At 34.8% G+C, this 25,446-nt stretch overlaps 1 protein-coding gene across 2 annotated transcripts in view; it reads left to right on the top strand.

Annotated features, from left to right (window-relative positions):
• CDH18 (cadherin 18) overlaps window positions 1–25,446 on the top strand; it is a 305,318-nt gene that overhangs the window by 209,687 nt on the left and 70,185 nt on the right. For both annotated transcript variants that reach the window (XM_058564305.1, XM_058564306.1), the window contains exon 6: window positions 14,678–14,931. In XM_058564305.1, the coding sequence (XP_058420288.1) occupies window positions 14,678–14,931 (254 nt within the window). The remainder of the gene's footprint in view (window positions 1–14,677; window positions 14,932–25,446) is intronic.

Below are 25,446 nucleotides of genomic sequence, written 5' to 3' on the forward strand. Positions count from 1 at the left end.
GAAGAGAGGATTGCCTGCTTTTCATTCCTTGGATGGCTTCTTCTCTCAGGTAAATCCAGGTAAATGGGTGAATAATTCTTTCTGAAGGATGAATCTGGAATCCTAGGGAACACCAATATTTAAGAAACAAACAGAAGGCAAGAAAGAAATAGGGTCTTGCAAGAAAATTTCAAAAAATAGAAGAGAATTTTGGCATTGAAAATTCCCAAGGAACGCTATCCAGGAGGAAGATAGTCATTAAAAATGTGAAGTATTCTAGAAACTTAAAACAAATTTAGGATTATCAATATTAACTGGATTTGGCAAAAGAGAGGACAGGGTGATTGTCACTAGCAGTTTTTAGCTCATCATCATCATCATCACTGTCACCACAATAATTGTAACAGCAACTCACACTTATTGTTTCCTCTGTGTCAGGATGGATTTTAAGCGCTTTTTTCTAAGTTTTTATTGAGTTGGTACACCTATTATCATTCCTTTAAACCTCACTAGAAGATTATGATCATAGAGTGTTATTATCCTCACTAATAAAACAGAAACTGAATCACAGCTAAAGAAACTGAATCACAAAGATAAAGAATCATACTCAAATAGAAATTCATTGATAGAAAGTTGAACTTAGGAGTCTGTCTGCAGAGTCTGAACAATTACTCCTTTTAAATACTTGGATGGAAAAATATATATTTATCCTTTGCTACAATGAAGAGAAGAACAAATTTAGTGTGGTGGAAAGAAAATGAGAAGCAAAGAAATGGGAGAAAAAAAGGAGAAACACACTATCCTCTTTGGGAAGCATTGTAATAAAGTGGGGGAGAAACGTGAAGCAAATAAATGAGAACATGATAGAATGAAGGTTTTAATCGTAAATTGCGAGACTGACAGTATGTTTCTATGCTGATGGGCAAAATGTCAGTAGAGACATGAAACTGAGGATACCAAAGAGAGAATAATTGATTTAATAAGACGCACTGAGGTAGAGGTGGCTCTGTATAGAATCTTGATCACAGGTGGGAAGAAACAGCCTATAATAGTACGCCTCCTTTCCTGAGAAGACCAGACAGGAGGGAGACGTAAATGGTTGAAGATAAGTTTTCAGTGATCTAGCTGGGGGGGGGGGGGGGTGTGGCAGAGGTCTTTGCCTATTGAGGAATATTGTCTTTATAAAGTAGGAACTTACATCATATTTTCAAAAAAGTGAGGATAGTGATAAACGGTTTGAATATACACCTGATCTGAAACACAAGTTTATATCGTGGGCTTAAGGACAATGTGGATCTTACCATCTTGCATGGCCTCAATTAATTTGAGGTTGTTCGTGAAAAATGAAGGCAAAATGGTATATGCACATATATGTGCACGTATATTTAAGTAATATTTTTCATTCTATATTGCACACACACATACATACGATAGGTATTTTCAAGATGAGAATTTTTTCAATTGTGTAAATGGTAGTGATGATGTACTAAAAATAATTTTGCCAATGAGTTCAAATTGCCTTTCACTTTTTTCCCTGAATTTACTTTTAATGCACTCTACACTTCCTCTAAGATGCATTAATGTCTGCATTCATATGACTTTTGGATCCTTCAGATTAGGATTATCAGTATCAGAGTTACTTCATTGTTATATACTTTATGTTGTATATAATTACAATTTGAAAAATAACTGTACAACTCAGTCGATTTTAACTTTTAAGAGGTACTCATTCAGATGGCAGGGAAAGTATAGAACAGTCCTTTAAAACCTGTTTTGTATTTAATCTGTAAGGCAGCTCACCTTAGCCAGCAAGGCAGAACAGCTAATCTTCCCAAAGATCAAAATCAGCACTGCTCTATAAGTCAGCTTTCAGGAGCATCTGCACATTGCTGTCCATATCATTCCTTCATCAGAAAATTGCCAAGTTGATTTCACTGGTCCATGATGTGGTACATTGTACATACACTTTGATAATTTTCATTCATTGTTTAATGGAGCCTGACTGGGCAGAAAGGGGAAGAAAGATAAGGATGAATGCAAGTTGATGCACTCTTTCTTCTGACACAAAGCTCTGTAGCTAGGGCTGTGCTTCTTCTTAGCAGTCTTTCTCAGAATCTCTTCTTAGGGTCCCTATATCAATTTTATCTTCTTGGGGTCCCTATATTGATTTGCACTCTTTATAGCAGTGGTTCCAATTTTTTTTTTTAATTCAAGATTCCAACCCTATTTGGTCTCCTGACTTTTGGCAATACCATTTGTAGCATCACTTTCCTTTTTCAAGCTTATTTAATTATATATACAATGCCTATTAATTGAATCCAAAGAATCTTAAACTTGTCTTCAAGTCAATGAAGGTTTGTGGAAAATATGATCTTTACTGTCAGATGAAATGCAAATTTTTATCCTGCCATTTAAGAGATCTATGACATTCTCTCAAGTCTTGTAATCTTCAGTTTTCTTATTTAAGCACTTTACAAGGTGATTATTAAAAATAGATAAAATAAGGTGAAAATAGTGCTGTAAGCTATATCTGGCTAATAATTACAATAATACTTTAATGTCTACTTTTCTTCTTGTCTTCCTTTCCTCCTCTATTTGCACCAATTTTTTTTTTAAGAAGATCAGCCCTGCACTAACATCTGTTGCCAATCTTCCTCTTTTTTTTCTCCCCCAAACCCCAGTACATAGTTGTATATCCTAGTTGTAGGTCCTTCTAGCTCTTCTATGTGGGATGCCAGCTCAGCATGGCTTGATGAGCGGTGAGTATGTCCACGCCCAGGATCCGAACCGGCGGACCCCGGGCCACTGAAGCAGAATGTGCGAACTTAACCGCTACTCCACCGGGCCAACCCCGACATGCACCAAATTTTAATTACACTTTCCAGACCTCTCCATGTGGTTATTTTGCTGTCTTTCTTTATTTCATGTCATCCAATTCACATATAAGCACACAAAGAATGAAATATCCTGTGTATATTGTATCGCATACACATTCTGTCATTCATGTTTCTTGGTAATCCTACTTCCCCTTCCTTCTTCTGCAAAAAAGGGGTTTTTACCAGAGTTCAAGTTTAATATTGTCTTTGAGTGCAATATTTCCAGATATATTTCAGTCACAAATATTCTTCTTTGGATTATCTTTTCTGTTTTACATATCATAGTAGGCATTTCACTAATTTCTTGCTGTAGAAAACATAGCAATTCCGTATCCTTCCTAAATTTACTAGGTCTGATAGAGTAGGAAGACCTTATTCTGATTAATTCGCTATGAATGCACTGATAATTCCCATGAATGTGCTTCCATATGTGTTACAAGGGTATCCCTGTCTATTGTAGTTAAACATTTTGCAACCAGGTACTTGTATTTTTTTTTAATTTTCATACTCTATGTTGTGTAAAAGATCATTATACCATTTCATTTAACAAATTATTTGAGATGGATCATAAGAGTAAACATAATACGTTATAAAAGTATATTTTATTTATTTATTTATTTATTTATTTGGTGAGGGAGATTAGCCCTGAGCTAACATCTGTTGCCACTCCTCCTCCTTTTGCTGAGGAAGATTGGCCCTGAGCTAACATCTGTGCCCATCCTCCTCTACTTTATATGTGGGACGCCTGCCACAGCATGGTTTCATAAGGGGTGAGTAGGTGCACACCTGGGATCCAAACCTGCGAACCCAGGGCCACCGAAGTGGAGCACACGAACTTAACCGCTATGCCACAGGGCTGCCCCATAAAAGTATATTTTAAAAATCTAAGTTAATCTTAAGAGAAAAGAATATTAAATATGTTCAACTGTTACACTACCAGGTCTATCCCAAATAACCACATTTTTGGTTTTTTAACGGATTGTGTTTATTTAATTTTTCTCTGTCATTACTTAGCCTGGCATTGAGTGACAGGTTAAGAATCAGGATGTTCTTTGCCTTTAGATTTTAAAGTTTTGGGTATGCAGACAACAAAGAGCAATAAATAAGCCATCTCAAACCATTGCAAATGCACATACAGGCAAATGCACGAGTACAATTTATACATAAGAAGAAATAGGTTCCTAATTCTAATGAACTATTTACAAAAGCTGAACATTCATTAGGGATTTTATTATCAAAAATCTCAGTCAAGCTACTATTTTTATTCTATAAGGTTTTAATATCTGGAAAGTAGTTCTCCTGCTTAGCCAGAAGCTAAAGAGAGAACAGTCTAAGTTTCAATTCAATGAAATCTACTACTATTTGTAATAAGTTTTAACAGAGAACTGCTATGGGGCAACTTTTGTTCTTACTGTTCATCTATAGGCATGGCCAAGAGCCTGAACGGATAGATCAGTTGAAAGTACCTTGAATGTTAATTGACTGTTTTTAGCACATATATTCCTACAATATAATTTATGCAATGGTTGGAAATTAATGATCTCTTGAAACATCTTGATGAGTTAAGCTATCCATATCCATAGGCTATTGGTAAGTTTTCATATGTGTGGATATATTGAAATACACACACATACACATGTACACATACATATATATGTGCTTGTATATAATTATATATAAGTATGTAATATATAAATATACTTTATATATATCATATATGTGTATTTGTTATTTTAAATAAAAGCTTTCCATTTATTTTCCTAGTCTTCAACTGACAGCCAGCAACCATGTTATATTTATTTGTATAGATATCCTTGGAATTATACACATTGAATGAACATTACACTCTTCTACATAGAGAAACTTACAACAAGAAAGCTCATACGTGTGTTCTAGTCTCCACTGAATGTCCACCATCCACGAAAGGCCTCTGACAAGGATCAAACACCGTGGCATAATAAGAAAGCCAAACTGAAGAAACATTTTTCAAATTCATTCCATTTTTCTTACATTTTGGCAAAATATTATCATTTAAAATGAACATTTTTTTCAATAAACAAAAATGAGTAATAGTGTCAGTCACTAATCCAGGATTTGGCCATTTTTCGCATGATCGAAGTGACATTTTTTTATGTATTAAAATGTTGATACCAGCTCCATCATTATCCTTTTGTTCCTGCGACTGAAAACCTGGATAATGATGCAATATAGAAACTGAACCAAGGAGAGGTCATAAGGAGTCTCTTCTCTTTTTATTTAAGAAACAGAGTTTTGAGACCTTCTTCGGCTCCAGGAAAAACTGAGTTATAGAGCAACTTGGCTAAATGCTGTTTTCAGTATCCTTCTATTTATGATAATTATATCGTTCCAGAGGAGGAATATAGTGGTGTGATTTAATGAATAGTAGAAATGATTAATGGAAAACAATTAAAAAGTCCCGAATATGTAGAGCTGGCTGGAAAAATATTGATGGGAAAGACGATAACTATCTACAATAATATGAAATATGTTAATATTAAAGAGGGAAAAGTATTATTTTACAAGTTAGAAAGAGCAACGGTATGTAAAAGTAATTACAAGGAGTAATAGGGTGAAGTTAAGAAACTAAAATTTAAGACGAAAATTGGAGTCAACTCATTGACAGTGAACCGCATTAGGATATTGAGCAGTAACTAAAGAAAAGAAACAGTAGCCCCACTACCTCAGGAAGTGAAAATTATACCAGAATAAGCACTTCTAAGCAGGAGCAGTGTTGATAAAGGATTTTGCATGAAAAGCATTTCAGTTTCTTAGCTCTGTGAGTCTGTGAATTATGGAAATTATAAAGATACTCAGAATTCTGGTAGTCAGAATTAATGAAGTTAGAGTTAATGAAGTTATCAGTTCATTTTCAATCTTATTATAAATACTTGGAAAGATGATGCATGAATGTGTCTTTAAATAGTGAGTCCATTATCTTCCACTAAAAATCTGTTCATCTTTAGTCATCAATATGGAAAGTTAAATTACAGAATTTATGTGCTAATTAGATTTCAGGCAGTATAGCATAGTGCTTAAGGGCACAGCCTATAGAGTCCACTGCCTGAGTTCAAATCCTAAGTATACCACTTACAGGCTGTGGCCCCTGGGCAAGCTTCTTAATTTTCTGTGCCTTGATTTCCTCATTTATAAATGGGAAACAATTATACCTCACAGAGGTGTTGTGATGATTAAATAAGTTAATTTATGTTCATTGGTTAGGTCACATATAGTTTTACCTATTCATATTTTAGAAATAATATAGAATTTTTCATCTTTCATATGTAAAGCGTGTAATAGCAATTTTCTGCACTCTAAACACAGCTGTATTTGAGATTGAGGAAGAGCTATTAATCACCCACCATGTACTAGGAATTATGCCAGATACCTGAAATATGAAGATAAATTAGATAATATTCTTTCTCTTAGGGAAAACTGAGTGAACATGAAACAGCGTTGTAATACAAGATGTCAAACGCTAATGGTATAGGTTTACTTAAATCGGTATGTGCTCACAGATAAAAAAGAGCTAATTTTTCAAAGATGGAGGAGGGTCAGGGAAATCTTTGCATGGGAGATTATTTTTAATCATGCATGGAGCAATATACCAGAGACTCAAGAAAATAAATGTGAGTCAAGGGCTTTGTATCCAACTACATTGTCCTTCAAGCCTGGAGATCACAGGCAAACAATTTTGAAATTAAATAAATGAGGGAATATTGTCTTGGGGAATACATCCTCTAACGAAAATAGCTGTGGTTACTAAAGGAAAATGACAAGTAGAACAGCAAGTACAATTAACATCAGGACCAGGGTGATGGATCAGAATGTAAATAGTATGTGTCCTAAAAATGTAGAAACAATACCTCTTATAATAAGAAAACAAGATTACAAGTGAAATAAACCCATGGATTGCTCCAATAGTACTAGCTAGGAATCAAAAAATATAACTCAGAGCCAATAATTTAAATATTAGGTCTACAAGCAACTTAAGAATACAAAGGTTAAAAAATGCTATTTAAATGTAAGCAACGTGGGAGAAAAAAGAAACGCTTTTTTGAATCAGTTTTATGTAGAGTACTAATAATTGCTATTAAAAGAAACACAGATTAAGCATATTACCCAAATTTTAAACCATAAAATTAGTCACTAGAACAAAAATGTAAACTTTTCTAAAAACAGAAATATGAGAACTTCATACAACGAAACTAGAGACATGTAAAACAAAGAAATTAAGATTAAAATAAAAGAATAACAACATAAATAATAAGGAAAGTAAGAGATGTGATTTTAACGCCCACCTTGTTGGAATCCAAACTGAAATCATAAAAATACACAAGAGACCTTATAATTCTAAAGAGAGCAATTGACAATGTGTATACAATACGGGTAGATATTTATGCAGCGCATTGCACAGCAACAACATTCGCAAAGCAATGTATTATAAATATTATATAAATTTTATGTAATTAACTATATTCAAAAATTGATTAATTAAATAATGATTATATTTATTAATATCATTAATATTATATTGATTTGTATTAATAAATATTATATTAATATTTGTATTACAATAAAAATATTGGAATACAAAAAAATACAAGAAGCTATGTATAGAACCAGACACGCAGAAGGAGACTATAACACACCTATTTCTGTCCATAACAAATAAAGTTTTAAAAATGTGAATAACTCAATAATGTAATTAATAAGAAGGTTGATATATATCAATCTCTGTATTCTGAAGTTATATCTTTTATTTCAAGTGTTCGTGGAACATGTAGTAAAATTGACCATATATTTATCCTCAAAGAATATCTCAGTAAGTGCCCAAAAGACAAAATAGTACAGATAAAATGCTCTCATCCAAAGGCAATGCAACTAAAAATTAATAAAAATACTCAGAAGACAAAAAATTTCCTCAACCTGGAAATTTAACAACAACAACAACAACAGTAACCTTTGTCAACAATAACAGGCACATCAAAGAAAACAATACACACTGAAATTGCAGAATTTCTAGAAAAAATTGATAATGAAAAAGAATATAGATAGAAATCATGGGATGCAGAATAAGCACTTCTCAGAGTATGTTTATAATCCTAAATATATTAAAGACAGAAAAAAATAAAATTAGATGAATGAAATATATGACTGAAAAATAGAAAAGAAGAATAAAAGCAGAAAGATGAAGTAACACCACAAAAGGAGCTTAGAAAACAGAAATATGATATATTTAATTGAAAAACTTTAGTTTTTTTGGAAATAAAACAATATAGTAAATAAGTCTTAACTAATCTTATTGACAAACACAGAGCAATTCTAGAAAATAAATCGTGAGAAAAGTTAAAAGTGTAACATAATCTTTTCTTAATTCTACACAAATAAATTCCATGTAGAGAATATTTTTATGTAAGATGCTAAAAGCAACTGCAAAGAAAAAGAAAATACATAGAAAAAAGTGAGAAGCTTGTGAAAGAACCACCTTTCCAATTCCCATACAATTTATACAATTCCAGCACACTAAAAAGAAAGGAAAGAATGAAGATCTCCACTGTGGTTTTATACAAAGCAAAGAAAGCTGTATTAGTTTCCTAGGGCTGTCGTAACAAATTACCACAAACTGTGTGACTTAAAACCACAGATAAATTGTCTCACAATTCTGATATCTAGAAGTTTGCAATCAAGGTAGATGTTAGCTAGGCTGCACTTCTTCCATAATCTCTAGGGGAGAATCCATTCTTTGCCTCTTCCAGCTTCAGATGGCTCCAGGCATTCCTTGGCTTGTGGCCTCATCACTCTAATCTCTGCCTCTGTGGTCACATTACCTCATCCTATTTTCTCTGCTGAATCTCTCTCTGCCTCACTTCTAACGATAATGGCGATTGGATTCAACGTACACCTGGATAATCCAGGATTAACTTGTCCTTTCATCTTTTACTATACAAGGTAATTGCATTTTTTGCTTTATGCATATGTTTTTGGGGGCTGCCATTCAGCTCACTATAGTCTGCCCTCTAGCCCTCCAAAATTCATCTCCATCCCATGTATAAAATATATTCATTCCATCCCAACATCCCTAAAAGTCTCAATTCATTGCAACATCAATTCTAAGTCCAACATCTCATCAAAGTATCATCACTTCAAAAGTTCTAAACCCCATAGTCTAGATCGTCTGAATTAGGAATGGGTGATACTCTGGATAGGTTCTATTCTAGGACAAAATTCTTCATCTGTGGACCTGTGAAGCCAGAAAACAAGTTACCTGCTTCCAAAATACGACAGTGTGTCAGGCATAGGATAAGAGTTATAGATGTTTACATTCCAACAGGAAGAAGATGGAAGGAATAAAGAAGTTGCTAGTCCCAAACAAGTTTAAAATCCAGTACAGCAAATTCCATAGGTTTCAAGTCCTGAGAATAACCTTCTGTGGCTCTGCCCTCTGAGCCCACAGCCCTACTGGTCACTGCCTCTGTGTTTGGCATGAATTGACTGAAATCTTCTATGTCTTCCCTGAAAGAAATCTGAAGGGCCCATTGCTGCAAAGGTGAGATTTCTGAACAGTAACCCTGGAGTCTCATCCTGCAAGTGGTTGAATTAGGACGCAAAGTGAATTCCTAACCATGCTGGGGTGTCTGCTTCCCCAGGAATGCCAGGGCAGTCACAGAAATTGGAAAAGATGAGGAACAGATTATCCCCTAGAGCCCCCAAGAGAACTCTGCCTTGCCAGATTTCAGACTTCTGGTCCCCAGAACTGCCAGAGAATAAATTTCTGTTGTTTTGAGGACCGAGTTTGTGGTAATTTGTTATGGCAGCCTAGGAAATTAATGCGATAACATTAACACAAAAACCTAATAAACCAATACGAATATTAAGCAACCTCATTTATGAGTATCCGTAGAACCATTATAAACACCAAGCCAGTAAAACAAAACACATCACAAGTGGGATTACTCCAGGAATGCTTGGATGGTTCAATGTTAGAAAAACAGATATTTTAGGCTGAATCATATGAAATTACATATATGAAATTACCTTTTGTGTATGTCATACATTGTTGATATCAGCAATTTCATATGGTTAAAGTTAATTTAATTTTTTTCAAAGGTGAGAGTTGCCAATATATATCCATGTCATGTTTGTTGGTAATTATGTATTGCTGATGTATTTGATTGCCAACTATGATCATCATGATTGTATCATAGTTAGCGTTGCTAGATAAAATAAAGGGCACCAGTTAAATTTTAATTTCAGATAAATGATAATTTCTTAGTATAAGTATGACCCATGTGATAGTTGACACATACTCCACTTAAAATAATTTTAATTTACTAAATTTGGTAACGCCAATCATAGCACTAAGTATTAGCATCAGTGATGTGGGAGCTTTTGTTTTCAACTCACAGAGCTTGGACCACAACTGAGACTTTCCAGGGACTTAATCCCAAGGAAAATTCTATAAAACTGAAAAAAGGAATCTGGTAGTGTTCCTGGAATTCTAACCCTTAAACATTAATATTATATTGATTTCCAGCAGAACAACTTTGCCTTATGCTTACCTACTTCTCATATTAAGCACTGAAATGATAATCCAGACTTGCAGTATTTCAAAAAGAGAAACTTTGCATAGTTCTGAGATTTTGTTAAATGGGATAAACTATATTCAAATTATCAACCCCCAACCCCAACACCAAATATCCTGATGAGGCAAGATGTATGGAGTAAATAATGGTCAACAAATTATCAAAGACTGGACCCTACTCTTTCAAAGAGTCTTCAAGCAGCTCTAAAACAAAGAACTCTTTCCCCAATTCTTTCTTTAGCTTGACTGTTTTAATCAGCTGATCTATCTGAAATATTGTCAGAATCCAGCCACAAAGAGCTAAAAGCATGGACAGTTGGCATTTTAATATAGAGCTAGAAACAAAACAAAACAAAACAAAAAACTCTTATGTTCATGAACAATCTCCGGCTCTACAACTGCCTTATCAAGTTCATAGTATGCCTCACGTTTCTGGCATTATTCTGTATTTGTTTTTGTTTTAAGACAAGAAAAATGTATGTTTTGTGTTTTATAAACTCTCAGCCAGACAGTTCATGTTATTGCTTTCTACAGTAACTCAATAACCTAGTAAATTCTCTTTTATTTTAAATTTTGTCCCTCCACTATCTTCTCATCAAAACCAGGTATTAGATGAATAGGTTTCACTGTTTCTGGTATACATTTTTTTTTTTGGTGAGGAAGATTAGCCCTGAGCTACCATCTGTTGCCAATCCTCCTCTTTTTGCTGAGGAAGATCGGCCCTGGGCTAACATTCATGCTCATCTTCCTCTACTTTATATGTGGAATGCCTACCACAGCATGACTTGATAAGTGGTGCCTAAGTCTATGCCTGGGATTTGAACCCGTGAACCTTGGGCCACTGAAGCAGAGTGGGTGAACTTAACCACTACACCACCAGGCTGGCTCGTCTGGTATACTATTTTTAATTGACTATTTTTAGGTAAAAAAAAATATGCTGGTAACTAAGGAAAATGAAACCCACAGATAGAGCTCTAAATAGTTTCCCAGGAGCAAATGATTACTAGGAAATTACTGGAGGATCTATTTAAACTATATGGGTGATGAATATATGGATGCTTTGCCAGGATTACAGTAATAGGAAAAATAATAATGGTAATCCTAATCCAATCTCAATATGCTATTTTAGTTGTAATACTATAGAAAGAATTAACATGCTTTAAATTATATACATAATTCTAGTATCTCCAATGAATGGGTATAATTTCTTCCCAGTTTTTCTATGCATGAAATTCAGCACTGCCAGTTTCTCTTCATAAATGAGGTTGTTAAAATACTTCTATTTGCATTAAATTATCTGCTTCTAAATTTTTGTCCCAACCTGAAATAATCGTCTCACTTCTTAGTGGCTCCAGATGGGCCCCTATTCATCTGTCTGCCAGTCCTGGCAAACAAGTCCTTCAAAATGACTATCCCTGCCTTGGGATAGTTAAATATGCATTAGATGATCACAAACACGAATCCATGTGCCCGCATCAACAGCCTGCACCTTAGCAGTAGGTAGGTTAGTATCAGGATAAATGACATCTAACTTGCCAAGGGACATGCTGAAAAATGGAAAAAGAGATGCCTGTCATATTGGATGCACAGCTTGAAAACAACATCTGATGGGGTAGAGGTGGCCAAAATTACTTCCACAAATGTCATTGAGAGTCAGAAAGATGTAAAAGCCTACAATGAATAAATAGAGATGAATGTTTTAAAATCCTGTGTTATCATGAGAAAGAAATGTTAAGCATCTCTAGTAAACACATCCTATTTTTTAGTTTTAAGGTCTCAAACATTCATGTTCAAAGAGAAGAACCTTAGTCATTACAAAGTCTACCAGATGCAACAGGTTGACTCTAAAAGATTACATTGTTCTCAAACAAATGGTAAACCTGCCATGAGCAAAATTCCCGGATTCCAGCAGTCCCTCCTCCTCTGTGCCAAGTGGAACCATATCCATTCACCCAATTCCTGCTAGGCAGCAAATGTGTACCATTTCTAGGGCAGGTTATTTAAATTTCATTGAGATTTATTGAATTAGTCAAAGACAGATTCCCATTTACCAATGTTAAGAAGAAAGGCGTCAAGGAAAGAAAAAATGTAGTCAATCTGTCACTCCAACTAGGAGTTATGCAACTCCCCGAACAAGATGGATGTTAGTTACCTTGACAATTCATTTCTGGTTTAAATTCCCTCAGCAGGAAATGGTTCCCAAGGGGTGGGTCATAAACTGCAGAATCAATTAACTCTTCTTTAAAAAATATATACCTAAAATATATAATATTTTATCATATATAAATGTATATATATTGTATACATAGTTCACTTTTGAGAATTTGAGTTTTTAAGATTTAAAAAATTATTTTGTCTTACAAAAACTTGTAAAATATTATAGTGGCCCAGTCTCATCCATGTCCTTGAGAAGTATTATAGATTTGAGATTCTTAATATCTGGTTTGGAAATTAAATGATTGTTTTCCCTTCTATGCAATCTGCAATCTATGTGAAAGCCAGTTTTCCAAGGCAACTCGGAGGACATAAGGGAAATAATCATCAGTAGAACCGATCATTCTGTTTATAAAATTCCATTAAGGACGCACCTTCTAATCAGCTTCTCCTGGGCTCTTAGGGTAAGGAAAATACCTGAGTTCCTCCCTTAGGAATGATCATCCTCTGATCTTGCTAAGAAAGAAGGCTGCAGGACTAGTCAAAATCAGTGGCAGAAATAGGGATGAAAAATATCTTTTCTGCTCCTTCGTATAGATATTAATCAGGAAGACCAGCATTAGTGGATACTTCACCAGGCTCAAAATAAAAGTTTGGTCCCTGGATCACCTATGCTAACATCACCACGAGACTTTTTTTTTTTAAACTCTTTTTTTTTTCCCCAAAACCCCAGTAGATAGTTGTATGTCATAGTTGCATATCCTTCCAGTTGCTGTATGTGGGACGCGGCCTCAGCATGGCGGGAGAAGCGGTGCGTCGGTGCGCACCCGGGATCCGAACCCGGGCAACAAGTAGGGGAGCGTGTGCACTTAACCGCTAAGCCACGGGGCCGGCCCTCACCATAAGACTTTTGACATTGTCAGTCCTAAATCCAAGCTCATTTGGGTCACAGAGTCTATTATGTGCATCATTTTTAACACTTTCCAAACATTCAGTTCTTATCTGAAAAAGTACTTCCTCTTGGAAACATTACCTAGCTGCTCAAATGTACCCCTGTATCTGAATTTGTATCCTTATTATTTCCATGATACCTAGTATGTCTTATAGCACTAAACATGTGCTGTAAAATATTTGTTAACTATTTTATATCCTACATCAGGCCATATATTCCTTGGAACAAAAGACCAAACTGATCTTATTCATTATTGTATGCTAAGTCAAATTCATGACTCCTGACATATATTCTTAATAGAAGAAAAGTAAATGTTGACTGAAGGGTTAAAAACATATTAGAAAAAAAACTAAAAAATTATGAGAAACTATTAATATAGACTCAAAGCTAAAAATTAACTGGTATAAATAAACAAAAAGAAGGCTATAACTTAAAAAACAAAGTTGATTAATCATGATATAATAAAGAAATGAACAACAAAACAAACACATGAAATGGTATTACCAGCAAACAGAAAATAGTTACAATTACAACACTAAAAATGAAATTCAGAAGTCTGTATAAAATATTTTGCTAAAATTCCAAGAAAAATTGTTAAATTGAAAACTTAAAAATTTATCAGATTTTAAAATAAAATAGTGAGTTTAAAACCAGCAAGGTGAAAGTAAGGTGATGATAAAGATAAAGATCAATGATACGAGATAAATTGTTTAAATGCAAAATGCAAAAAAGTCTATGTTTTAAATTTAACAAATTGGTAGCAAATATTTTTAAGATTAATAACGTAGGTTCAAGAGGAGATAGAAAGAAGTTACTAGAAGAGACTAAGATTAAGAGTCTCCAAAAAGCAATATTTGTTTGCTTATGGGAAATATCCTTTTGTACCTGGTTATCATCATATTTATGGCTGTGAAAAATCACAAATATTTCAGAAACGAGTTTCCATGATTTCTGCTTTAGATGTTATTGTTGACAAACTTAATAGTTTGTTTTTAAAAGAAAAGAGATTAACACATCTATCCATATTTATTTGTTTCTTTCAAAAATGGAAAAAAATGCCTTATGAAAAGTGATGGCAATCATAATACTGGAAATCTTATTTTTTTCCCACAGCCACTGAACTATGAGAAAAAGAAGTCATATACCCTCAACATAGAAGGAGCAAATACACATCTTGATTTTCGCTTTTCGCACTTGGGTCCTTTTAAAGATGCTACCATGCTGAAGATCATTGTCGGAGACGTAGATGAACCACCACTATTTTCCATGCCTTCTTATATCATGGAAGTCTATGAAAATGCCAGGATTGGGACTGTCGTTGGCACAGTTTTGGCACAAGATCCAGACAGTGCCAACAGCTTAGTGAGGTACGGTATGCTTCAACTTTTAGACATATAAACATTTTTATTGCCTCTCACAGAATTTAAAATGAAGAAAATAATACTTAAAATATTTTATTTCTATGTTTTTTTATTGATATAATTAAATAATATTAACTGATTCTTTATGGAATAATGTAGCAGATGGATTTCTATTAAATTAAGAGTATATGTACATATCTCTATGAATGTATTGTTGACCACACAGAGTAATTTTTCCATTTAATTTAATAGATGTGAGCATAATTGGCTGGAAAAGTTTTTGTAGAAATATTTAATCACAAACTAGAGAATGTTTGGTCCATTAGTGATGGGAAGTATAGATACAGTGCAAAAAGTGAGGATTTGGGAATAATGCTTATCTCTGACTCTCGTTCTGTCGCAACAGCTGTGTGCCTTTAGAAAATCACCTACCCTTATCTGTAAAAGAAGCAAACTCTTGTCTATCTCTCAGAGTCATTGTGGGAACACATGAAGCAATGTGCATAAAGTGCTAAGCAGAGTAGCCTACACCTAGTAGTCACTCGATAACTCCTAATTTGTCCAGCACAGAATGCTGACTTAGAGACTGGACTCTGAAGAGAAGGAGATCCGTGTGGGAATTGTGATGTCTTAACAATTGTGTGATCATACACAGTCATTCTACCTTGCTGAATCTCAAGTTCTAAATATAAGAACAAGGAATAATGATGATGCATAGATACATTGATAGAATTAAATTAGATTAAATAAAATACTTAGCACAGTGCCCAGCACACAAGTGCTCACTAAACAATATTTTATTAGTTTAGTATGTAATGCATTAGAGATAATTAAAGCTTTCCTTACATAATCAGAAAAGTGCTCTTTTTTTCCTCAATTATGACAAAAATAGAAGAATTTCTGCAGAAATGGATAAGACTCTTTAGTTACCTTGTATTTATACCCTTGGATAATCCTAAGGCCTTAAAAAACTTGAAATCCTTAACAAATCTGTCTTCTTTTTCCCATCAAGTCCTCATTCTCACTCTGTTTAGTTCTCATTCATTTTCACAGAAGCTAACATGGTAACCATTCTCCTCGGTATCTATGTAAAGACTCTCAATTTCCTTTTATATAAGCATGATTGTTTCAGTCTTTTAAAAATGTCACCAGCACCCATGCATGGAGAGAAACAATTTTCTATACACAAATATATATATATTCAACAATCCTGCTCCATCTATGAGTGCAGAAACAGCACCTTGTCAATTGATAACCCCTCTGTCACAGTGAAAGCAAGAGCTGGACGTTGCTAGAAGAATCAGGACAGGCAGAGTATACAAAATAATGTGCACAAACCCAGTTATAGAAATTGATCTCTAATTAAGGGATGGAAGTAGAAGTCAATATGTTTAGTTGTCCAACCAGAAGAAAGCCCACTATGCTTCCGCATTTCATAGAATGTCATATTTTAATGATATATTTGATACTTAACAAGGAGTAAAATTTGTCTAACTCTGTTAAAAACTGTAGCATCATGAAGGCTATTTACAAATGTGGTCATTCTTTACCAAAAGAAGCTGAAGCATTTTGAGAATAAAAATATTTCATGCTATTAGTTTGATGGGAAAATGTTTGATAAACATTGGCAAGAGTTTCTTTTGAAAATTGAAGTTTGATGTTAATGGTGTATTCTGTAATTTTTAATTAAAAGAGGTGAGGGGTACATTCATTTCTAAAAGTGATATTTAAAGCACATATCATATGCCAGTATTGCAATAGTTCTCATGATAAAGAAATTAAACACCTGTGCATGCATACACACACATATACACACACAGAGCAGCTTGAAGTCCAATGCAGAGATAAATTTGAAAAAAAATTACATGCTTTGCTAAGGGAGATAAAGCTACTATAAAAGTGTGCATGGAACAAGTGCACCCAACTTCTTCTGGAGACAATGAGTTGAGGAATATTGAATTGAGGCTGAAAACACAGGTTAGGACGTAGACTGTTGAAGGAGAAAGGGAGGAAACGTAGTTTGTTGTGTATATGAAAGGCTTAGGCTCCCTGTGTGGGAATGGCAAGTACCAAGTTCATAGAGAGAAGCTAGAGCGAGATCATCAAAAGGCTTTGTGCTAAGCAGAAGTCTTTGAAATTTATTCTAGCAGCAATGTCAATGGGGGGAGAAAAGAAAACAGAGATGTGGGAGTAACTTTAGTCAAAACAATGACAGGAAGACTTGCATTTCAAAATAAATAATAATGAATTTTCAAAATGCTGTGAAGGGTGGAATATATGTGCCAAAAAGGTAGGCCAAAGGGGGAAATTTGAGGTCAAGGGCAAACTTCTTTCAGTATTGCTCTATGTATTGCAACAAACACAAATACAGCCATTCCACGTAGAACCGTGGTTCCCATCTATGGGCAAAATCCCCTCCAGCAGGGGACATTTCACAATGTCAGAGGACATGTTTGGTTGTCACAACTGGCAGAGAAATGCTAGCTGCTATCATCTGAGGGTAGAGGCCTGGGACGGTGCTGAACATCATCCCATTCACAAGAGGGTCCCCACAACAAAGAATTATCTCGTCCAAAATGTCAATAGAGCTGAGGTTGAGAAACCCTGATACAGGGTAAACCAAACTGGCTGGTAGATTGGTAAAACTGGAGTGCTAATAATACTCCTGAAAAGAAATTTTAAAAACATATTTTTGGGAAATGCATGCCAGTATGTATGTTTAACATGCATGCATAGTCATGTGAATATTTCAATATATACATTTTATTTAATAAAATAAATTATTTGTATATAACTGATTATCCCATGATATTATTAACTGCCTCTGTAATTGCTCCATGTTACCAGGAGTATTTAATTGAATACCCGCTATGTTACATACATTCTCCCAGTTGTCAGGGTGCAGATAATTGGTATGTTTTCTCCAAATGCTAATACTGAGAAGCATAAATCCATTAGCATATGCATTATTCTTACTGCTTTGTTTTGCCTAGACAACTAAAATGAATCCTTCTAAAGCTGCCTTAAAATAATTAGACTCCATAGCTGCTGTTTGGGGGCATAATTTACATAATATTTATTCTTGATTTTATAAAAATGTGTCATTCACATGGGCCTCTAGGTGCAAACAGTGAATAAAAAACAGAAAACATTAACAAACACAAAAGCAAGCCTTATACTTCCACTTTTCTCGGGGATCAAATGTTTGTACTAATTATGGAAATGCACATTGAAAAGATGTACCTCGCCATGTGCCCTGAAATGCAATTAACTCCAAGTTTGTAGAACTGATAATGAAAGGGAGTTTGAGTCTTCCAGGCATTTGTGAAAAGCTTTCTGATTTCAGTCTTTGTATTTCAATTTTCTAAACTATTAGTGAGACTCTTCAGATTTCTAAGAGCATTCCATGTCTAGTTTTTGTCTCTTTCAACTCAAAACAAGAATGTGCAATTTGCAGCAATGTAATCATCACCTTTTTCAAAAATAAAATCAGAACCAGGCTGTTTATCAGTGGTGAAGAGGCCCTTGATTTAAACAGGCTGTGTTCACTTTCTGGCATGCTGCAAATGGAATTCAGGAATTTCCTGATTAGCTACTGAGAGATGAGAAATCCTATGTTGGACAGGAGAAACTAGAGAACTTTCTGGAAATGCGACTTTATCATGTGACTATTAAAAATAGCGATCATTCATTGTTTGCTGTCTGTGGGTCATGTGCTTTATACAGTATGCCAAAAACCTTTGTAAGAAACCTAAAAAGTCTGTCTTATTAGTCTCATTCTACAGATGAAGAAACTAAGGCTCAGAAAGTAATTTGCCCAAATTTACATAGTAATAAAGTGGCAGATCTAGAGTTTAAAACCAGTTTTGCTTTACTCCAAAAACTCTGTTTCTTTAACGCCACAATATGCTGCCTCTCATATATTTCAACTACTAATAATAATTTTTTAAAACTGCATTTACAGAAGTCAAGTATCACAAAGTAGGAAACAGATGAAGGTTTTACATATTCAGAAAGCCATGGATTAAATACCAGCACCTGGGGTCTACTATTTGCATGGATGCATTTCCTACACTGGGGGAAAAGGGATGCCGAAGAGAGGGAAGTCTCGCGCTAACTCGAGCATCTCAAGAACAAAACTGCTCTTAATTTTAGAGTTTCTCTACATTGTAAAGTAAAAGACATAGAACACTGCTTGATTTAGTACAAGAAAAAGAAAATTATTGAAGTGCCCAATTAACATTTTTCGTAGAATGAAGAGCTGTAGTATGAATTACATGAGTATATTTCCCTATCTTGACTTCTTTTTCATACTGATTTATAAGCGGGATTTGTCTATATTTTTACCCATAGTTAAAATTTTTAATATTATCTTTGAATAGTAACTTTACAGCAATCAGAAAGAAATATGCTGGATCTATTTTAGAAAAAAATTTCCATAGAATTTATCCTTACATTCTGAATAAATCAAGGCGAAGATCTACAACTTACTGTACACGGAGGAAGAGAATGTAGGAGATGTTTTTTCGGTGGCCTGGAGAGGTTCTTACCTGTAAGATATCTGAAAATTGGGAAATTTGTTCTTGGTAAATCCCACTATGCATTCTTCTTTCTTCTTATCTTCAAGAGCCCAGGGCATGTGTAATGCTCTCTAATAATTCAAGCGCTCTTGGTATTCTTTTTCCTATCTACACATTTCAGCCTTCCAAAATGCACTGTGAGTTGAACTTTTCCCACTAAGCATCTTTAGTCATCTCTTCTACAGTGAGAATAGTTACATTCTCTCAATGGCTTAATTGATGATATGATTGAATCAATTTTTATTCCTCATCTAAGAAAATTTTATTTTAAAGTAAGAGCATATTACTCAAGGGTAGCCCTGTGTACAGGGGCAGTAATATTGACTGGAACACCAATGTGTGGGTGAAGGCGGGAACTTCTGTTTGTATCTTATCTACAACCCACAACATAAAGTCTCGCTCTCTTTCTCTCTTACTAGACTAGTAGCCAATACCAGAACAGTGGTCTGAAAAATACCATCCCATTTCTGAAGCCAGATCTAAGATATCTTTATCTCTCTGTCTCTACCTCTCTCTCTGTCTCATATAAAATTATTAAATTTCATACTTTCTAGATAATTTCTAATGCACAACTCTTTAGATAACTATTACTCATCCTTCAGGACTGATCAAACCACATCTCTCCTGAAGCCTCCTATGGCTTAGAATTTTACTCTGACCTCTGATTTTAATCTCTGTGCGTCGACTGTATTAGTTTGCAAATATTTCTTTCCTTTTTCTTTTTTGCTTTCTTGTTTCCCTAACTAAATCAGATGTCTAAATAATTCTCAGATCTTGCTATTTTCTCTTTTCTAATGTCTTTTGTTCCTTTCTTGTACTCCTTCAAATAAATATTTTTTGAATAAATGGATAAAACCTCAAATATTGTCTACTTTTTTATAAAGGAGCTTATAAATATTACTTAATAGACTTAGATTGTATTTTAATCTGTTGTATTAACTAACTCCTTGATGTTGGATAAAATTCTCCATCACTCTGTGCCTCAGTTCCCTCCTCTGTACAAAGGGGCTATAAATATTACCTATCTCGTGTAGTTGTTTTGAGTATGCAATGAACTAATGCTTAGAAAACACTTAAAGCACGATGTAGTACATTGTAAGTGTTCCATAAATGTTAGCATTTATTACCTCTTATTAGATTGCTTTTGTAAATAACTCATATATGTGTGTATTTCCTATTTATCTCACATATCATCTTTATACTCTCAGTCTTATATTAAGGGGGAAAGGAGAATTTGAAGACTATCTTCAAATGTCTTGTCCGGTTCTATATACTCTAGGCCTAATTTACACTGGTTCATTTTTGGTAGCTATGGACTAGAACCTTAAAAAAAATTCTTGGGGCCGGCCCAGTGGTGTAGTGGTTAAGTTCACATGCTCACTTTGGTGGCCCGGGGTTCACAGGTTCAAATCCTGGGTGTAGACCTACACACCACTCATCAAGCCATGCTGAGGCGGCGTCCCACATAGAGCAACTAGAAGGATGTGCAACTATGACATACAACTATCTACTGGGGCTTTGGGGAGCAAAAAGGAAAAAAGAAGGAAGATTGGCAACAGATGTTAGCTCAGGGCCAATCTTTCGCAAAAAAAAAAAAATCTCAAAACTCTGATTTCTCAGATTTTATCATTAATCCCAAATTAGGACCTATGTCATCTAGGCAAATGGTTATGTGATTTTATACTTGCTGGATATCCCTGAAAATGTCAAATTAATAATAGCATTTGCAAAAATATCTAAATATTCATATATAAGTTCATCAAGTATTAAGATGCTGTGTTTACTTTTTGAAGGTTTGTGAAAGGAAACAAATGGATTTTAATGAAAATTATTTGAAAAGTTACCTACTGAGAATATTTTCATCTATTTTCTATTATTTGTTTGATAAACAGTTTTATGCACCCATGTGACATCTTAATTTAAATAATTAGCATTGAATGATTCTATATTTAATCCTCTAAAACAGTTTTGAATGGTTTCTTTTCTCTCACATTTCTGTTTTCTCCTTTTCTGAGTTTTTATTTCTATGGCTAGGCAGAAATCCAAGGGTAGTTAAGCAGAACTATTTAGTTCTCCTTGAATCCAAATTCAATGGCAACTCTGTGAATAAAACTCTTTGGATCCAAGCAGTCTCCAATATCTAACCCTTTCATTGTTGATTTCCCAAGAGAGTTAGGTGGCATAGAAAACTAAGAAGTAAATTAGTAATTGAGTCTGAGGACACAGGCCTAGCATTATCCTTACTATTTTAAAAAATATTTAAATATAGGTTTTATTTTTTAATCCAAATAAAAAGCATATTTATTTTAAAAGTACTTAACCACTAATACTAGCACTTACACTAGAAAGCTCTATGTGAAGTGACTAAAGGAGAGAGGATTGCTCTAATAAACAGGCTACACATTTTCAGATTCTTAATTTAGCTTAAAAAATAAGAAACTCCATTTTGTTCCAGACTGACAGTTCTGAAGTGATCGGATTTCTAAAGTGGGGCATGTTCTGCCGTATTTCATAGGGTGTATTGATAGCAATGTAATCTGAGCTTTGCTGATTGTTGCAGCAGGAAACTTTGAGGTTGAATAATATGTTTAAATTTTAGGTCTAATTTTCAAATACAGAAACCATTGTTCTTAGAGTACTCCAAAATGGAAAGTTTCTTGAAGACAGGTTAATGGCCACTAAGTTTAGATGATATAATAACCAGATTGCCAACTGCTTAAATTTTAAAGAATACTATCCTTTTCATGTGAGAAGACTTCTCACATCTTCTAAGCAATTCAGCCCTCATCCTGGGCATCATGCCTCTGGGGGTGGGAAATTATTAGAAGGTATTCTTGTGATATGAACTCAAGTCAAAGAAAGCAAATCAGTTTCAGTGTACCATGGCCTAATGCTTTGGGAAAGCCCAATGACCTATGATTTTCCCACTATTCTGTGTCTGGATCTACTGTCTCGTCTCTGAATCAGATTTGCTTTATGTATGTACTTCTTGTTTAAATTGCTTTTTCATATTGAACTTTCTTCAATGAATATATAGTTATTATTAGAACAATCAATGCACAACGATCAATTCCTGGTTTTGATCACACAGTTAAAAGTGATATATTTTGTCTCATTTTGGGTGTTATTTTCAGTAAATGAGCTCCTAGATTTTTTGGAATGTTATATAGTCTCGATCTATGTGGTACTATTAATATCTTCTGCCATGTTTGTTCATATAAATTTATACATCTTAGTAATATGTTCCACATACCCTGTTAATGCATTGTGCCTCCTATGAGAGGCATGGGTTTGTATTTCAATTACACTCATGCTCTGTTCCAGAAAGTATGATGAATTTTGCAATATTTCCATCTCCACAATTACCTATTCTATATATTTACCCAACTTCTGAGATTTTCCTCATGCTAAAATAGAAGAAGTATCCCTATTACTTTCAATGGAAATCCCTATATTTGTGCTCTGGAACCCAATCCTGCTCACCTTCTCATGAATTTTACCTTTTTAGATAGTCCCTTCCTTCAAAATGATCATTCCCTTCAGCGAAGACACTGCTTAATATCTTCCATATCAGAAAAAATTAATTTGTCCAACCCACTTCTCTGATGACACGAGGCACCATTTTTCTGATCTCTGTTTCAGGTAATGATATCCAATGAAGCGTCACGACTCATGGCTTCATATATTCACATTCAGTATGCTCTTGAATCCACTGTAATAAAACTCCCACGCTCTCATATTTTATTAAAACTACTCTTTTCAAGTTAACCAGTGATGTCCATCTTGCCAAATCCAATCAATCATTACTAACCTCACTCAACTTCTTAACAGAATTCACTATAGTCCACTTCAAACATTCCCCCTTCTTGGCTTTTATGAAGCCTCACCTTCCCAGTTTCCCTTCTCTCCTGGGCTGTTCCACTGCTTTTGCTAGCACTTTCTCTTATATAGATGCTGGGCTGCTTTATACTCAAAAGGTTGGGTGCTGTAGCGCTCAATCTTTCCCTTCCTTTCCTCTTACAGTTCTCTCCCAGATGAGATTGTACTGTTCTCATTGCCTTAAATGTAGGCTGATATAGCTCAAATTTATATTTCCTGTTCAGAAAGCACATTTGAACTAATTCCCTGCTTTTTATTCCACATGTTTGTCTAATTGACATGTAGGCATAACATGTCAAAATCATTGATTTTGCCTCAAATTCTTTTTCTCTCAAAAGGAGTTTTCTCCCTACTTCTCTATCTAGCTCAGTGAATGACCTTATCAATTACACGGTAAATCAAGCACAAACAACACACAAAAATTGAGTCATTTGTAGTTTCTTTTTTATACTAATGCCACTCCAACAAAAAGTTCTAGAGGTTCTATCCAATATATAGCACTATTTTATACTCTTCTTTCCATTTCCTCCTTTTTTTCCACCTTTTTCCAAGATGACATAATTTTTTTTTCCAAATTGTTTTTAACTCTCTACAATTCAAGATTCAAAGTAGCCACTGTGATTTTTCCAGAACATAAATAGATCTATTATTTCCTTTGCTTAAGAGTTTCCCATTGCTTTTGTGTGTGTGTGTGTGTGTGAGGAAGATCAGCCCTGAGCTGACATCCACGCTAATCCTCCTCTTTTTGCTGAGGAAGATTGGCTCTGAGCTAACATCTATTGCCAATCCTCCTCCTTTTTTTTTCCCCCCCGAAGCCCCAGTAGATAGTTGTATGTCATCCCTGCACATCCTTCTAGTTGCTGTATGTGGGATGCGGCCTCAGCATGGCCGGAGAAGCGGTGCGTCGGTGCGCGCCCAGATCCCAACCCCGGGCCGGGAGTAGCGGAGTGCATGCGCTTAACCGCTAAGCCACGAGGCCGGCCCCCCCATTGCTTTTTTAATACAGTAAAAACTCTACTGTGTGCTACAGGGCTTGCTCGCCCCACTCCCCTGCCATCCATCCCATTCATTCTGCCTAGCCACATTGAAACATACATTTGTTTCTAAACCAAGTCAAGCTTTTTCTTTAATTTGGATCTTTGTACTTTGGTTCCCTATATTTCAAATATTCTTCTCCTAGCACTTTTCACATTATCCGTTTATTTTTATCCTTCAGGTCTAGATGAAATGTTACTTAAGTTAAGATTAAGGAAGAGACAAGAAGTTTTAGAGGTTTAAAGAAAGAATAAAACATGTCTTTTCTCCTTAAATAGTTCTAGAAATAGTTTGGAAAATTTCTAGAACATATTATGATTCTTTACTATATTGTTTATTCATATTTATGTTAAGTAACTATTATTGAATAAGGTAAAACCCCAAAACTCAAGGATATAGAAAAAAGTAATTTATAACCATAGTATATGTGTCTGTGAGTTAGCTGAGGGTCAGCTGAACTAGGCTGGCTTTTGTTGGCCAGCTCTGCTTATCCCCAGTGGGTTCAATCACGCATCTGCTCATTTACTAGAAAGCTTTACTCTAGGATGGGGAAACTGAACAGGAGCAACTCTGCCCTTGTGTCTCTCATCTTCTTTCTGGGACCAGTCAACTAGCCCTGGAGTGTTCTTCTTATGGCAGTGGCAGGGCATAAGAGGAAATATGCAAGGTCTCATGGAACAGGTCAAATAAGGAACAGGACACCATCACTTTCAACTCACTGTATTGCCAAAAGAAAGCTAGAAGGCAAACCTAATATGAGAGAATCCTGCAAAATTACATGAATTGGAGAGGGAAGAAGATTTGTGGCCAATAGTGCAACCTACTTTCCATTTATTTATTTTCTCATTCTTTGACTAAACAAAGGTGCCAGGTGATGGAAACACAAAGGTAATTAATTGAAATGTTTTGTTTTTGATTTTACATTTATCTCCAAACCTCATCTATAACAAAGCTCCAAGATAATTAATCTCTGGCATCTCCTGTTATCCTAAAATTTTGTACATATAGCAATGAGCAGTTTCATTAA

Source organism: Diceros bicornis, chromosome 20 (genome assembly GCF_020826845.1).
Source record: "Diceros bicornis minor isolate mBicDic1 chromosome 20, mDicBic1.mat.cur, whole genome shotgun sequence".
NCBI lineage: Eukaryota > Metazoa > Chordata > Mammalia > Perissodactyla > Rhinocerotidae > Diceros > Diceros bicornis.